This window comes from Mirounga leonina, unplaced genomic scaffold (assembly GCF_011800145.1).
Source record: "Mirounga leonina isolate KUSES-001 unplaced genomic scaffold, KU_Mleo_1.0 Mir_115, whole genome shotgun sequence".
Lineage (NCBI taxonomy): Eukaryota > Metazoa > Chordata > Mammalia > Carnivora > Phocidae > Mirounga > Mirounga leonina.
The window spans coordinates 61,628,814-61,645,615 of NW_023270268.1; the positions used below are offsets into that span (position 1 = coordinate 61,628,814).

At 44.5% G+C, this 16,802-nt stretch overlaps 1 protein-coding gene across 6 annotated transcripts in view; it reads right to left on the bottom strand.

Moving 5' to 3' along the window:
- Positions 1-16,585, bottom strand: part of MECOM (MDS1 and EVI1 complex locus) — a 540,477-nt gene extending 523,892 nt beyond the window's left edge. For 4 of the 6 annotated variants that reach the window (XM_034998598.1, XM_034998584.1, XM_034998591.1 and 1 more), the window contains exon 1: positions 16,445-16,584. In XM_034998598.1, coding sequence (XP_034854489.1) covers positions 16,445-16,481 — 37 coding nt within the window. In that variant the 5' untranslated portion in view covers positions 16,482-16,584. Of the gene's footprint in view, positions 1-16,444 lie in introns of all 6 variants that reach the window. The other 2 variants (XM_034998618.1, XM_034998667.1) reach the window with 2 other exon arrangements.
- Between the last annotated feature and the right edge of the window lie 217 nt (positions 16,586-16,802).

Sequence of the window (16,802 nt, forward strand, 5' to 3'; positions counted from 1 at the left end):
GGTGGGGCGAATCCAGTGGTAGCTTTCCACACATCCTGGTAGCAGTTTACAAGTCCCAGCCAATGCTCCTAAGATGGAGCTCATTGTATTAGGTATCAGAGTATTTCCTTTCTTGAGGGTAAAGCCTTGGTGACTGAGATTACTATCATTGAAGGACGGGAAGAGAGATGTGATACAGAGATCATGAGGTCCTTTGAAAGCCCTTGATGCATCATGCTTTTCACCTTGACATTTCCCATCCTCTTCAGATCCACCTACCCGGTATTTTTAGGCCAGAGAAACAAAGATATAATGCTGCTTCAGGGGTCAAACGACATCTATGCTGATATCGTTAGCATCTTAAGCATTTAGGCAAATGGCGGGGGGGGGGGGGGGGGGGGGGGGGGGGGGGGGGGGAGGGCGTTGCTCAGGATTTCAAACTGTGCCCAGCAGGGCCTTGCAAACCAAGTATTTGGCTAGTTGCATAATTGAACAATCTGTAGGATTTAAATAAGGGGAAGGCTAATGAGTTTTCAGATCTAGCCTATTTTTTGCTTGTTTTTTCAATATTGCAACATTATTAAGACGGTGCTGACATCATTAGCATCTTAAGCATTTAGGCAAATGCGGGGGGTGCTCAGGATTTCAAACTGTGTCCAGCAGTAATGATGTATGCACTGATTTCTGTGCCAAGCCTAGTGGCTGGAACATTGGCTTGGGCCCATATACCCGGCACAGCAAGATGGTTGGCAAAGAGAACTGGAAGAAAGGGCCGTGTTTTTTATTCTGATTTCTGTCTTACAGACAACAAAATCACATCCCAGCCTGAGAGACAAGCCACTTCTCTGAGCTCCTGTCAGTCTTTGAGAAGCACTATCTGGTACCAGATAAAAACTGAGCCTAAGAGTGAGATGCAACTTCTGTCTGGGCATTTTGATCAGATCTTTGGTCTCAGACAGAGCTACAAGTGGCAACGAGTTTGAGGAAACTCTTTGAGAACTTCTTCTTGAACTGTGAGGAGACAGTTTGCTCTGACTGCACAAGGGAGAAAATACACTAAGACTGGTGAGCACGGGAAGAGTAATTTGCCCATCTGCAGACCCAAGGCTATGGGGCATACACCCCAAGTATGCCCTGCATCTTAGTCATTGCCTTCAGCATTCTCCTAACCACAGACGAATGTGATGTGTGGACCTTTGGGGAAACATTTCCTTGCCCTTGTAATATACAAATTTCTTTCAAACCAGGCATTTGAAATAGATAAATTTCTAAATATGCCTTAACATGCATTAAACACATGCAAAATTTAACCCTCAAATTTGAAACATATATTTTGTTCTGAGCTCAGAGGCATATAGGTTGAAGAACTTTTTGCCACAATAGATATGAAACGAGGGTATGCCACTGGTCATGCACTACGATCCAGATCATTGTGATTCAACAGGAATAAAGCTGTTTGCCTTGCACTTGCACATAGCCCACGGTGCTGACACCATCTATTCACATGTCTGTCTCTCCCAATAGACTATAAGTTCAAGACTATAAGGGCAGGACACATAGGTCATTTCTCTATGTATACTCAGTGCCCAACACAGATTGCTGAATATATATTCATAAATATTTGTTTAAATGGACTGAATTATGAGTCCAGAAACCTACTGTGCTCTTCTGATGCTGCCACTAGGCTCGTGTTTGCAGATCAAACACAAACACCTCTGTGCTTCCTTCCAGCTTGTGGAGCCAGCGACATGGCCATGTGGTAACTATAAGTGCATTTGACAAAATGAACCAAAATGTAATACTGATGCACCTATCTGCTCTGCCCTAGGGTAGAGAATGAGACAAGTTGACTACGCCAGTCATTCTCTAAGTTTCCATGTGCCATGCTTCAGACACTTCATAAACGTTCTCCTCACTTAGCTCTCTGCTCAGAAAAGTCTTCTCTGCCCACCCTTCTAAAATAAGACCTATGCGTCATCTCTAGCAAGTCACCTTGTTTTATTTCTTCATGCCAGAAGTCAACACTTGGAAGTACATGATGGTATACATTTATTTCCCCCAGAATGGGATCTCCGTTGTCTTGTCTGAGTGTGTACAGCCACCTTCCCGTCACCTAAAATTACAGGTGCCCAACAAATAGCTGTTGAATGAATGGGTGGGTGATAGTCATAGCAAGCATTTTAAAAGAGTCTGATTTTGTTTTCAGATATTTCGAATGAAAACCATCTCAGCATTAACACCCAAGTGGGGCAGGCAATGACCTCCACATCTGACAGGTATTAAGAGAAATGAAGTACAATATTATTTTCAGATGGAAGACCCCAAACGCTTAGCTTGGTGGGTGTGTGACTTCACAATGTTAACAAAATATTTGAAGAGTCAGGCACAGGATTCAGTATTCCAAGCTCATGAAACCACTCTGTAGTCATTGATAACCAGCAACAGGCACATAGTGATCTTTGTCTCAGTTAATAAACTACTGTCATGGGTATATGTCAATGTTTTTAGGAAAGCCAGTGTTTCTAGGATTTTGTTCCTCATGACTCATATATACTAGGCACTCAATAACCATTTATTGACTCGCTATGATTGATCTCAGTTAAAATATGCTTTGAAAATGTTAACAAGAGTAATGCCCCATGGAACGACCTTTATGCACTCTCAAAAAATACATAAATTTGGAACAAATACTGTACTCGAAGGAATCAAAATTGCAAAGTATATTAATATATGACTAAATTTTAATTCCTTGAATGGTACCTTTTCAAATCCAATCTAAAACGTCTACTATGTCTTTAATCTAATATAATCCAATGAGCTTTAATAAAAAGTTGTTCCCACTAGGGCCAAAACCCAGCTATTCCATTTTTGTAAACTTCTGTGTAAAGGAATGAGCTGAACTAATTTTTTTCTGAATTTTTTATATTTAATCAACAACATCATTGCCAAAGAAAACCACTTTTCAGAAGTCTCTCTATCCTGGTTTATAACTTATAATCAAAAACTGGAATTTTGCATCTGATGGGCTTTAGGGTGTAACATTATACTGTCATATTTTTGATGCTATAGTTAAAAGTAAGAGATAGTTTCCATTATAAAAATTTTCCCATAGCCTGGTTACCCAGTGAAAAAGATTTTCCTATAAAAATGGTCTTTCCAATTCATAGGTTAGAAATTATTGTGGGTAATTTTTTTTAAGGAACATCAAAAATTTTTGATTGGCTTCAGATAACTTTCTGCATTCATGTAGTCCCATCAGTGATCTTAAGGTGTATATAAAAGGATAAGGCAGTGTGATAACAATGACCATGCAGACAAAGAAATTACAACTTTAAAAAAAAACGAACAAACTTGAGGCTTCAAACCCTTATCCTTATCCAGTTAGAGCTGTATGGATTAATTTCAGCTATAACTGATTCTAAGCAGCAGGAGAAAAATTGGAGTGGGGGCACAAATATGAGGTCCAGAACAATCCAATCAACTTGCAATATCACAGATATATGACAGTGGATCTTACAAAAATCTACTTCAGCTCTGGACTTCGACCCTTGGTCCCTCAGGGTGATAAGGATGCTTGGAAATCTGATCTGTCCCGACAGGGTGAGGCAACCCTCTATGACCTTCCCAAAGCCCTGCTGTGCCCATGGCTCAGAGGCCAGCACACTTCACCCTGAACTGTGAGCTTCCTTTAATTGTATACTTCACTTTCATTTTCCCTTACAGTCCTGGTTTGGGGAACTTCTCTGTCTGTTCTGTTCTGTTCTGTTCTGTTCTGTTCTGTTCTGTTCTGTTCTGAAAACTGGTAATGACCCAAGTGTCATCCATAGGGGACTGGTTCAATAAGACGTGTGACATCCAAACAATGGTAGATCTGCTGCCTTTAAAGAAATGTGTTAGATTGATACGTACTGATGGGGGAAAGGTTCAAGGTATATTATTAAGTCTTAAAAAAGAAGAATGCAAGTTGCTCTAAAAAGTTCTAAATCTATACACATGCATATACTAATAGATGCATGGAGCAGAAATCTGCAGGACATTATACACTAAATGATAAATAGTGGTCATCTGCAGGCAGTGTGTGACAAAAGAGCATGGACCACAAAGAACTTTCATTTTCTATGTGACAAGGTCTTGTAGTTTTTTAACTGTTAGAAATCTGTATAAATTTTGTAATCAGGAAAAAAAGTTTCTAAGATAGTAAAAAAAAGATTGATATAAGACTTTGGGACATTATATAATAAACATAGGAGGGTGAATCAAGTCTGAACACGTGGGCAAACCTCTATAATATCTATAACTGGAATTTAGAAGTCCATGGGCCCCTGAAATTATGTGAGAATTTTTATGCACGTTTGCATTTTCTGGAGAGAGGCTCCATACCTTTCATCAGATTCTGGGAAGTGTCAGAGATCCAAAAGAAGGTCACAAACCATGATTCTAGCAGAAACCAAGAGAGTTGTTCCATCCTTCCATTCATTTTTTATTATCATCTTATCATGAAACATTTTATTACTGCTTAATTTCATAGTTCTTGCCAAAGGTAAAGTCTATAATCAGCACCAAAGTATAAAATCCGTAGTTCTTGGTCTCTGCCCTTCCTTAAAGAGACTTCCAATGCCTTAAGAACAATCCTAAGAACAGGATAAAAAGTCACACCTGGCTGGCCTTGGGGTAGGAAAACTCCTAACAGGCACTGAAACTCTGTAATTGTTCAGGACTTGAGGACAGTTGTCCAAGATGCTAATAGCCCTCCATAAAGGGCAAAAATTTTCTCCATAAAGATAAGGGATTTGTGAAATGGGGGTGCGGAAGTGGGGAGTGGGGTACAGGGATTGGGGGAAAGAGTGGAGAAGAAGTCATAGTTGCATTTAAATTAAGGCAACTCCGGGAACCCCAGGGCAACCGAGTAGCTCAGTCAGTTAAGCCTCCTACTCTTGGTTTCAGCTCAGGTCATGATCTCATGGGTCCTGAGATCGAGCCCCGCTTTGGGTTCTGTGCTCAGCAGGGAGTCTGCTTGAGGATTCTTTCCCTATGCCCCTCCCCCATGCATCCCCCCTAAAATAAATAAATAAATCTTTTAAATTAATTAATTAATTAAAGTAACTCCATTGGATGAGTGGGTCTAATTTCATCAGCAAAACAAAATTCAATGCAACATCATTATCTGTTGGCCTTAAATTGCTCAAAAGAGCCTTCAATCATAAATGTATATTAAAATATAGAGCAAAATTCATGTTGCTTTGGTCTATATTAATATTGCGTATATTGGGGTTACCATTTATGTAAAATCTCAACTTCTGATGACTTTTGTAAAGCTGACTACCCAAAATCCCTGGGAAATACATGAGTCCATAAAACGTTTAACCATCTCTACCTTGACTCCACTGACAGTCTCCAGAATCAGGTCCATTACAGAGTTTCCATAAACCTTAAGATCAAGTGTAGATCAATAACAATTTGTAATTTAAGTAAAGAACCATAGGTTATACCTGCACTGGCCAAATGAGGAGCATTATCGGTGAAAATTAGGAATAATACTCTACTTTCCAAATGTGCTTTCCAGGTGGTTTATCACTGTCAAAATAGGCCAATTGTGAATTTAGTATGCAATTAAAGTGTCAGATACCCCGGAGTTCTAGTGCTGACATTACCTGACTGTGCAGGTTTTACAGGCAGAGAAATTGAAGGGGTTCACATAATCCACCAAAGCCCATCACTAACCACTATCACCTAATTGTACCAGTATCTGCCATATGCAAAGCAAAGAACTAGGCACTATACAAAACAGAAATGGGCTCTCCAGGAGTTTGATGAGTTAGCTAGAAAAATAAGATATATATATTTATAGATAAATATATGTAGTGAAGATAAGGATTTTATAATAAAATGCCAAAATGACGGTAGGTGAAAATAATTCCATGCTATTGGAATAAAAAGACATAGAGAAATCACATCTCCAGGAGTGATGAGGATGAATCTTATGAAGAAGGGAGGGTTTAAACTAACTCTTAAAGAAGGAATTGGATTTTGAAGGTCAAAGTACTATCTGGGTAGATTTACAGATTAAGGCAACATTGTGGCCAAAAGTTGGAAGATGGAAGCAAAAGGCTGGGCTGGCAAGAAAGGGAGAGGAGCAGAATGAGCAAACAAGTTAGGCTGAATAGACCAGTCCTGGGCATGGATATAAATAAGCCTGAAAAGTTCATAAAATACTAATGAACACATATTGAGCTCCTACTGTATTTCAGACACTTTAAACGCATTAGTTAATCAAATCCTCACATGAGGTAAGTACTTTTAGTGGCTTGCCTTCATTTTACTCACCTAGTAAATGGTGGAGTCAGGATTCACACCCAGGTTAATGTAAGTCAGAACCTCGGCTCAGAATCACCATATTCTTCTGACTCAAGGGTGGGAGGCCCTCATAGACCAGGCTAAGGAATTTAGGTTTCAGTGTCAGGTGTAAAAATGGGAGCTATGTTATCTGATAACCCACTGATAATGCCTGTAGGCATGGCTTATCACTACTCTAGAGATTCCTGTGCAAACACTGAATTATCTGATGATTTTTCCAACAATGTTAACTGATGGTAACAAGTATCTGCTGACCAGTTCCTTGACTACAGTACTGATTTACATATTATAAGGTGCTCAGCCCGAACTTTATTAGGAGAATCCCCTGTATTGGTATTCCATCATCATATCTTGTCCTTTTAGTCCCCAGGACTTAATTTTACCTGTTACTCACCTACCACTTCTGCTGGAAATACGGCTCAGGATAATAAACAGAACAATGTGTGTTCCTTTCAAATATTCCCCGAATATATATAAACCTTCTTGCAAGGAGAGCCACTCTTGTCAAATAATACAGTCATCCCTTAAAAACTAATTTCATCTTAGGCTCATGTCTTAAAAATCGATTGGGTTCTTCAGTTACACATGCACAGGATGGGACATCTGGACCCTCCTAGGGGGCAGGGATGAATTTTCCTCTGTTATACTCACAGTAGCCAAATTATTTCTTCTCCCACTATGGAAAACCACAGAAAACTATCTCCTAATGATTTACTGCCCAACCCCCAGACCACAAATCAAAGAATTGGGTTGAGTGAGAAATAAGAAAGAATGGTGGCCACTGGCTATGAGAAGGGGAGTTGAGTGTTTCAGTTTATTTTCTTAAGCCAATTAATGATAAAGCGGCATGGAGGGAAAGAAAGACACAACATGGCCGTGAAAGACTTTTTTTTTTCCAGATAAATGGCCAGATATCAGATTCTGTAATAAGTACTTCCACCTATCAAAACATAAACACACACACACATGCATGCACACACACATACACACACATTAACTTTGCGTTGGAGAAGGAAGATAAAGATCTTAAAAACACAAGATAATATTCAGGAAGCCTTGTGGATATCGTAAAATGTTGGAACTTTGAAGGACTCTTGGAAGTCCTCTAATCCAGACGTTGCAAACTCAGGGTCCATGAACTATACATAGCAGACAGAGGTGTTTCGTTGGGCCTGCAGAATATTGCTTGTTGTTGATTATTTACTTTAACTGAGTCAACACTTTAAAGTAGAGAAAATTTAATAAGAATCCCGATATGAGACTTCTCTTAAAAATTGGAGACCTAGCAGCACTGAGCCCCCTTATCCAAATGGCAGCAGTGAGCTAGAACTGAGCAGCAGTTGCCTCCTTTAGAGGAGGCTTGAACTCAGTCCCCCACCACTCCTTCTTCCTCTAGAATACAAGGCTGGGTGTCAAAAATTTAAATAAAATAGGAGATGGCTTAGTGCTTATCCCCACTTTGCTTCATTCACTTATTGTGCCTGCCAAATCCTATAGACATTTGAGATTACAAGCTGTGCTCTAGTCCATTCTCCTGATTTAGAGAAGAGCAACTCAGCTAGGGTGGTAAAGTGACTTACAGAACTCATTCCACTGGGGCCCCTGGGTGGCTCAGTCTGTTGAGCGTCTGACTCTTGGTTTCGGCTCAGGTCATGATCTCAGGGTCATGGGATCAAGCCCCACTTCTGGCTCCACACTTGGCTTGTAATCTGCTTGAGATTCTCTTTCCCTTTCTCTCTGCCCCTCACCTCGCTCCTATGCATGCACTCTCTCTTTCTCTCAAATAAATAAATAAAATCTTTTTTTTTTAAGATTTTATTCATTTATTTGACAGAGAGAGACATAGCAAGAGAGGGAACACAAGCAGGGGGAGTGGGAGAGGGAGAAGCAGGCTTCCCCCCTGAGCAGGGAGCCCGATGTAGGGCTCGATCCCAGAACCCTGGGATCATGACCTGAGCCAAAGGCAGATGCTTAACGACTGAGCCACCCAGGCGCCCCCATAAATAAAATCTTTTTTAAAAAATCATAAAATTAAAAAAAAACTCATCCCATTAAAAATAAAATGTTCAGGGATGCCTGGATGGCTCAGTCGGTTAAGTGGCTGCCTTCAGCCCGGGTCATGATCCCAGGGTCCTGGGATCGAGCCCCACATCGGGCTCCCTGCTCGGCAGGGAGCCTGCTTCTCCCTCTTTCTCCCTCTGCTTGTGCTCTCTCTGTCACATAAATAAAATCTTAAAAAAAAAAATGTTCATCCACAGGGATTATGGTCTAATGACACTGGAGAATATACATAATTCAATTTAGGCTGTGTGCATACAATGCCAAGATCAGTGGAGCAAGGTTAAAATTTCAATCACTTTATTTACCCAGTGTCCCTCTCCCCAAAAAGAAAGATTCTCCAGTTTTCAGAATAAGTTTACTCCCTATTTTGGCTTAGTATACAGTTTTAATGTGCCCAAATTTATCCTCAGGGCATGATTTATTGAGAAGACAGACAAAATGCTTACTATATACATGCAAATGCTTCTAAAAATGAGACTTTATAAAAAATAGAGTGGAGGGAAAGATGTCTAAAAAATTCCTCTTCAGAAAATTTAACTGATATATTGGAAGGAAAATGACAAATTTGTTGAGTGATCTCTTTTGACTTAGGTACTTTGCATGCATCATCCCAGTTAACCCTCAGAGCAGCCCAAGATGGGTAGTATTACTACTCCCACTTTACAAAGACAGGTACCTTTCAGAGGCACTCGATAATTTGAAGATGACCTGGCTATTCAATCAGGGACCACAGCCAGATTCAAACTCTGATGAGCATGTTTGCAATGTTCCTGAAAGAAGGAAATGTGCCTGGTCCACGTACATGGAGAGATCGCTCTGGTATTTTTACCATAAGCCTGCCCATCGCTGAAGCCGACCAAGTGCTACATAGAAGGACTTTCCCAAATGTCATAATTTGAACAACTCTAACATACAAAATTAATTCCTTTAGGCAAGTTCTTGAACAAGGTTAAGAAAGCCTTGGTTCTTCCTGTTATATATAGTCAGTGACCCCTAGGCAGGTGTTTACTAAGGGGATTAGCAAAATCTCTTTTCTAAATAACATTTCTTCTTAGATTTGTTATAAAAGCTAGTAGTCAAGGATTTGGCTGAATATACAAGCCAAAAGCATGTTTGCTAATGAATAAGAATAACAACTAAAATTAAAATAAAAAGTAATTCAAGAATAAGAGCTTTTGAAGAGTTAGGCATTTGATTAAAAATTCACTTGCTTTTTTTCTATAATGAAACAGTTCCTTAACCACAAAACAGCTTTTATAATAATGCAGAAGAGTATGGTTCCAAGTAAAACACTCCCCCCATTTTAATCATGGCTATTATTTTTGAAAATGAAAATGGCTGAGGTCATTGTAATCTATTTTAGGGTTTGCACGGGTTGGTGGTATTTTTTTCTTGGCTTTGAGCTCTCCATGTTACCAGCTAACTGTTATGGGTTTTGCTATGTGCCCTTTCAAATCCCATTCTTTTTAATAATGTTGTACTTTATACACATAAATTAGAATGAATTCCACTTTCTTTCCTAACAACTCCAGATGGGGTCCACACTTTCAAGAGGACTAGAACTTGCCTTTTTTATTATTATTATTAAGTATGTACTTCTTAGAACAAGTATGTTCCTATCTTCATTAAAATGCTGTGGATGTTCAAATGCTAAGAGATTAGTAAAAACATAGAATTCATGTAGTCCTTTTCAAAATCAAACTGAAATATGAGGATAGCATTTGTGTATCTACTCTTTCCAACTTACAAAGACAGACGCACATAAAGAAAATATGCCCAGAAACAAAACATCATCCAGGCAGAGCTGTAGATCTATTGATACCTGTGGATTGGGGAGTCTACAGATATCCATTTAGGACATATACCCTGTAGCACCCAGCAGACAAAATTATCAAATATCTAAAGACACTACAGTTACACATTCAGGCCTCCCTTTTCATGTGATTAATATTTCACTGACTTTCTGAATTTAGCTTGGCTTTTTTATATAATTCGCTATCACAGCACACAGAACAGCCCAAGATCCATCGAAATAGCTCCTACCCAGCCACAAATGAGAGAATGTCTTTACAAAACAAACATATGGTGACGGTCTGCCTATTAAAATGCCTTAAGCTCTGTTTGTTTGTTTATTTTTTTAAAAAATCAACTTGCAAGCCCAATGTAATAAGATGCTGTAGCTTTTATGAAAGAGGTGAAATAATTTTAAACACAGACACACAATGAGTTTATTTATTTAGAAACTTGTTAAATAGAGTCTGGGAATTCAAATATTCAATGTTGACATTGTACAGAACTGGCCAGGAGCCAGAACCCAGTCTCCAGAGGGACCCATTGGACAAGGAATTCAGGCCTTTCTCTCCTCCCACTTGAGCTAAATAGGTAGAGGCCATTAGTTATACCCACAGCAATATCTGAACCGCACTCGAATTCGCTGGCCTCGCCAGGGCACTTCAAAGGAGGGCAAGTGTGTTTAGCTTTTTAGTGCTGAACTAGAGTGATATGTCACACTTTTGAAAGAGTTTTCTAAACAGTTTCTTCCTTATGTAGAAACATCTCTGAAGTTTCTTGTATGGCATGTAAGCAAGGATAATTAACAAGGATTATACTTTTTTCATTTACTGGGGAACAAAATATAATACCAATCGGTGTGCAAACGGAGGATCTGGAAGAAGAGGCATGCTGCTTCTGTCTTCCTTTCTCCCTCTCTTGTTTTCTGCTTCATTTGTTTGTCTCCTTTTTATCCTCTTCCTCACACTTGTTCTCACTACACAGCCAATTTCCTTGAGAACTCTCTGGTAAACTAGCAAGGCCAGAAGAGTGGGAAGGGGGAAATCTAATTTTAGAAAAAGGACCGTGGCAAATGGGGTAGGGAGGGAACTAATGATTCATACTGGGCTGCCCAGATGAAAAGAAAAGCAGACCCCACAGACCTTTTTAGAAAGTGCCTGAAGCAGCGGCTTCCAGCCAAGGAAGGGTTAACCACCACTCCAGAAAAATGTGGCTGGCATCCTTATAGTGTGCCTGTCTCCTCCCGCCGGGTCTCCCCCCAGCCCCTCTCTCCCCCCTGCCGGGGTGAGCGAATGAAGGTGTGCCTGCCCTCCCCACTTGAGTGTTCCTTAACCCCGGACGTGTGAGCGTGTGTGTGCGTGTGTGTGTGTGTGTGACAGAGAGAGAGGTGCGCGTGGGTGCATGTGTATACACCGCCAGCGCTCTTAGCGAAGCGGTGCGCCGGCACTCAGCCCCTCTGAGGCTGGAGAGAGAAGATCTGGCCTAAGCTTGAGAGCCAGGAGCTGAGCAGCTGGGGCGGGAGGTGTGGGGGTCCTCCCTGGGTGAGCACTGCCAGGCTCCTACTAGGGCCTCCCCAGCTCCACCCCCTACTACCCAAGAGAGCCCGCTTCCACTGCCTGCGATGGTTTTGAGATGAGGGGTGGGAGGCTGTACCCAGCTTTTGGGACTGGGGCTCTTCTAGGAGCTGAGTTCCTCGGGAACGGGGTGAGAGCCATTGGCCAGAAGGTGACAAGTCAATTTTCTCCACTCCAGGGCCCGCTTCCAGCAGAGGCAAACGGAGGAGGTGCGGGGAGAGGGGGACTGAGCTTAAGGAGACGAGGGCAACAAGTCGTCTCTCTCTTGCCCTCCTTTGCCCTTCTTGCCCCGGGGGTCCCCATCCTTGTCCTCCCTGGCCCAGGCCAGGTCTGCAGCGATAACCTGGCCCCAGCTTCCAAAAATGAAATAAACTCCCAAACGACAAGATCTTTAAAGGGAAACTGCTTACAGAGTTACTACCTTCAACTTTATAAAAGAGAAGAAGGAAGTAAAGATTTCTTAGAATGACGCGTTAATTTCTATTCGATAAGCGTCCTACGTGTTGAATGTCTGTCGGCAGAGGAGGCCCGGGCCAGGGTAGTGGAGAGAGGCCTCCGCTCAGAGAACCTGTGAACTGGGTTACCCCTCCAAGACTCGCTCATGCACACTTACACGCACACTCACACGCACATGGTCGCCAAGACCTGTGACTTCTCAAGCCCCTACAAATAAAAATCTGAAAAAGGAGCCTTTCTTTCCAGCCTTCCTGCCTCTGCATCTAATGAACCGTACCCTTCCACAATGTTTAGGGTGGGGGGGTGGGGATGAAAAGCGTTATTAACCTTCTCCTAAACATAGATTTTTTTTTTTTCTTTTTTTGGCGAAACACATCGAAATGCTGCAGGAATACTGCGCTCCAAGTGCCAAATGCAATAAAGAAGCCCTAAGCCAGGGTAATGGTCAAGTAATGGCAAATAAACCGCCTTCCTAGAAGGGGCCTCGGGCCTCCGACGGGCGAGGGTTTTTCCTTCTCAAAAACAGTCTGAAATAAACAAGTAAAATATGTTTTTTAAACAAAGCTCTGTATTTCCATCTTTTCTTTTTTAACTATGAAGAAAAACACAAATGGATGGGCATATGGGGAGTGCAGGCTGGAACTTGGGTGCGCGTTTCCTTTGTTATCTTAAGTATTGGGCTGCTAAGGTGAGGAGTTTAAGCACGTGAGGGAGGGTCGTCATCTACCTTACCTATTTAAGAGCCTCTTTTTAAACAGAGATCAAGTGTACAAGTAACAAGTGCCCCCCTCTCCGGGGTCTTGCTAATCGCATCGCCTCTGGGTCTTTACGAGACTTCTGGGGGGCCGGTAGCTAAAGGGGGGTTACACGTTGCAACTCCTTCAGTGCTGTGATTGAAACCGTGCCGGGTGTCACTTTAGAAAAGTGGGGTGGGGGTTGCTTCGGTGTCTCGGCTCTAGGCAGGCTGGGCAAACCCAACTTGACTTCTTTCCCATCACCAGAAGAAAAAAGTTGCAACTGGCAATTCTGGCACCGCCCAGGTGCTCTCCTAGCTGCCCAAAAAAACCGCTGGGAAGCCTCCCAGCGCTGCCGCAGTCTGCTTTTAGTTTTCTTTTCTTAAAGATGGGAATAAAAGCCAAGGGCTTTAGACAGTACAACTGTCAATCCTCTTGCTTTTCCCTTCTTTTTTGTTTTTAATTAAACGGTTTATTCTTCCCAAATGATTTGCAACGAATTTATCGGTTTCAACTAGTGTGTAAAAAAAAAAAAAAAAAAAAGAAAAGAAGAAAAAAACAAGCCCTATACGTTGGAACATGGGTTGTGCATTCGTTCTGGGCTTAACTTCAGTGGGTACTTTCAGGGTTCAAGGGATCCTGTACCGTAGCCAAGACCAGGACAGGACTTAGCCACCAAAGAAATTTACAAAAGACAAAAAGAATAACAAGAAATCCAGAAAACTCCTGTTCCTATGTGATTTGTTTCCACTAAAATGTTGACTTTGCATTTTAAAAAAACATAAAGGTATGCTTTTTAAAGTATGCTGGTCACACTGCCTCTTTCTAATCCAGAAAAAAAAAAAAGAAGAAAGAAAGAAACCGGTGCAGACAGAGCGGCGAAGTTTTCGTTGGACTGCACGGCAAGGGGTCACTGACTATCTCTGCCACGCTCAAGGAAACTCACGCACTACGGCGGGGGACGGAAATAGCGCTTTAAAATACAAAAAAATCCCTACTTCTGATATGATTTCCTTTATTACCCAGATTGTAACTGAAGAATTGCATAAAGCAGTGCTTCTGCCCAAGAAAAGCTGCCTGGTGGCAACAGCTGGAGCAGCGTGAGCGAGAACCTGAGGCTCAGCAAGAAAAGTTTGTAAGAGTTCCTATCTAGCTATCAGAAAGCCGCAGTGGCATCCTGAGAGACACTAGAGACAAAAAATGGGTCTCCCACTGGATGAAATGACAAGTATCATCAGATCGGAAAACGAGGTTCAGTTTCTGGATGTTGAGCGGGCTGTGCGTGCGGGAATATTTTAATAGGGCGGCGTACAGCTTGGCAATTAAAATAGTTGAAAAAGTTGCTCAAGAAAATTCGAAGGGTTTTGTGTTCTGCTTTCACTTCGGCGGATACCGGGCAATGAAGCGCAAAGCATTCGGCTTTCATTTCACAGCTTAGGCATGGTTGAAATAGGCTCTCCACGCCCCCCCCCCCCCCCCCAAAACACCGCTCTCGTCCGCCCACCCTCCAACCACACACACACACACACACTCTCTCTCTCTCTCTCACTCCAAACCTTTAGCCGGAATTGAAGCCCCCAGGCCTCCAAACATATGTACATTTAATTCCTCATCAGATGAAAATAAAGACATCGGCCACATTTAAAAGAAAACAGAAAAAACGGGTCTTCTACTGGCGCCCTTTGACAGTGTCGCAGCTAAGTGAAATGAACAATATCCAAAAGAGAAACAGATGTACTGATGACCCAAGAGCCCTATATTTAGGTTGATCCCTGAGACCAGGGCGAAAGGAAACGTACTGGGAAGTGAAGGAGTGCTTGAGTGAGGACTGGATGAAGCACTGGAAAGGAGCCTACGATGACACCATCTCACTGGGCTAGACCTCGGACTCCCACTGCCAAAGAAACCCAGCCCGCAGAGGTGCCGCTGCCTTCCGCGCGGCTGCTGCGGGGACCTGGGAGGCTGGAAGGCTTGGGGACGTACTTGGTTCTAATGCGCAAAGGAGGGAGGAGAGATTGGGGATTTTACTGGGGTCCTACCCCACCCCCATCTCTCCTTTCTCTGGTCCCCAAGCAAAACAATTAGTTGTTTTCAGCGAGTGGAAGAGCGAACGGCGGCCTGTCCCCTCCCGAGGCTGCTCCAGCCTCGCGTGCTGACACCTCGAGGAGGAGGGCTTTGGACTGCTCGGGTTTGCTCCGGGTCTCGGCACCTCCTAGTCCCCTTACACTTGCGCTAGAAGCATTTGGACAAACCCAGTCCTGACGCCTACAGTCCCGATTTGGCTTCTGCCTTTCCCGACTCTGTCGGTTCGGCGGACAATTCCAGGCGAAGTCCCCCGACACTTCTGGGAGAAGAGTGGGGGGTGGGGACCCTGCCACCCCTGCCCTGAACCCAATCTCCCCGGTGACCGACGCGGCTCCACGCCGGGCAGGCAGGGGGCGCCGGGGAGGGTTAGTGACCCGAGACCCGGGCTGCATCCAGAAATAGAGCGAGAGGCTCTACGGCTCTCTCTCCGCGGCCTAAAGTCCCGGCAGCCCGCCCCCTGGGGGTCACTCGGCGCCCGGCCAGCCTGGATCTCGCAGGCGGGAGCAGGCCCTTTCGGCCCTCTTCTCCTCGGCGGCTGTCGCCGCTGGCTGCGCGCCCTGCACTCCTCACTCTCCAGGCGCTCGCGGGGCCTCTTCTCTCCTCACCTGCCCCCGGCTCCGGCGAGCCGGTAGCTCTGCACTGCCTGTGCCCCCCCACCACCACCACACACGGCGACTACTGCCCCACTCTCGTCTCCCCCACTCCCCACCCCAGTCGTCCCGCCGCGCGGCGCACGCGGGAGAGCACCGCCGAGCGCACAGCGCCCACTACCGCAACCGCCGCTCGGCGCAGCCCGCCAGCCCGCGCAACTTCCAGCGGCCGCCTCGCAACTTTTCCCAACTCCACCACTGCTGCCCGCCGCCGCCGCCACTGCGGCTCCCTCCGAGCCTGCCACCCACCCCAAACCCCAGAAACAAACCAAGACTCGAAAACGCTCCCATCCCCAGCCCGCCTCCCCCCATCCCCCGCTCCCCCTCCCATACCCGGGACTAGCTGGTTGGCCAGAGGCAACTCTCCTCCGCCTGGGGGGAAGGGGAGGGGAGGGGGAGACTTTCTCGTCTCCTCTCCCCCCCCACCCCACCCCTTCCCGCTTGCTCTCGCGCGCTCTTCTCCCTCCCACCCCGGTCTTGGCTGCCCCCACCCCCACCCCCACCCCGGGGTTGCCACAGCTGGTCGGTGCGCGGGGCTAAGGGCTGCCCCGGCTCTTCTGGCGCCCAAAACAAGAGCGAGAGCGCGGGAGGCCGGGCGCGAAGGCTAGGACCGGCAGGTTGCTGGGGTGGCGTTGCGCCTGCCCTCCACCCCGGCCCCGGCGCGAGAGGCAGCTGCGCGCTCCCTCCCGGAGCGCTGGAGACAGATATGCAAGATGGCAGAGGAGGGGGAAAGCCAATAGAAAAGGGATATTGCACCTACTTGTGGCCAGTTTCCTTGCCCTGCCTTTGGATCTCATGCTGTGCCCAGTCCTGCAGCCGCTGGTGTGTGGTTGGGGTTTTTTTTTCTTGGATCTTTTCCTTCTTTTGCTCTCCCTCTCGCTCCCTCCCTCGCTCCTCTCTCTCTCTCTCTCTCTCTCTCTCTCTCTCCACACACACACACACAAACACGCACTTACACACACTCACTCTCTGTCTTTCCCTCTTTCACTCTCTCTCCCTCCCTCTCTCCCTTTCTCTCAATCCACACTCGCTATCTCTCCAGCATTGTCAGTTCGGACACCTTCGCACATGCGCGCTAGACGCCCCTCCAACATCTCAGCGCCGCCAAAAAAAGTTTG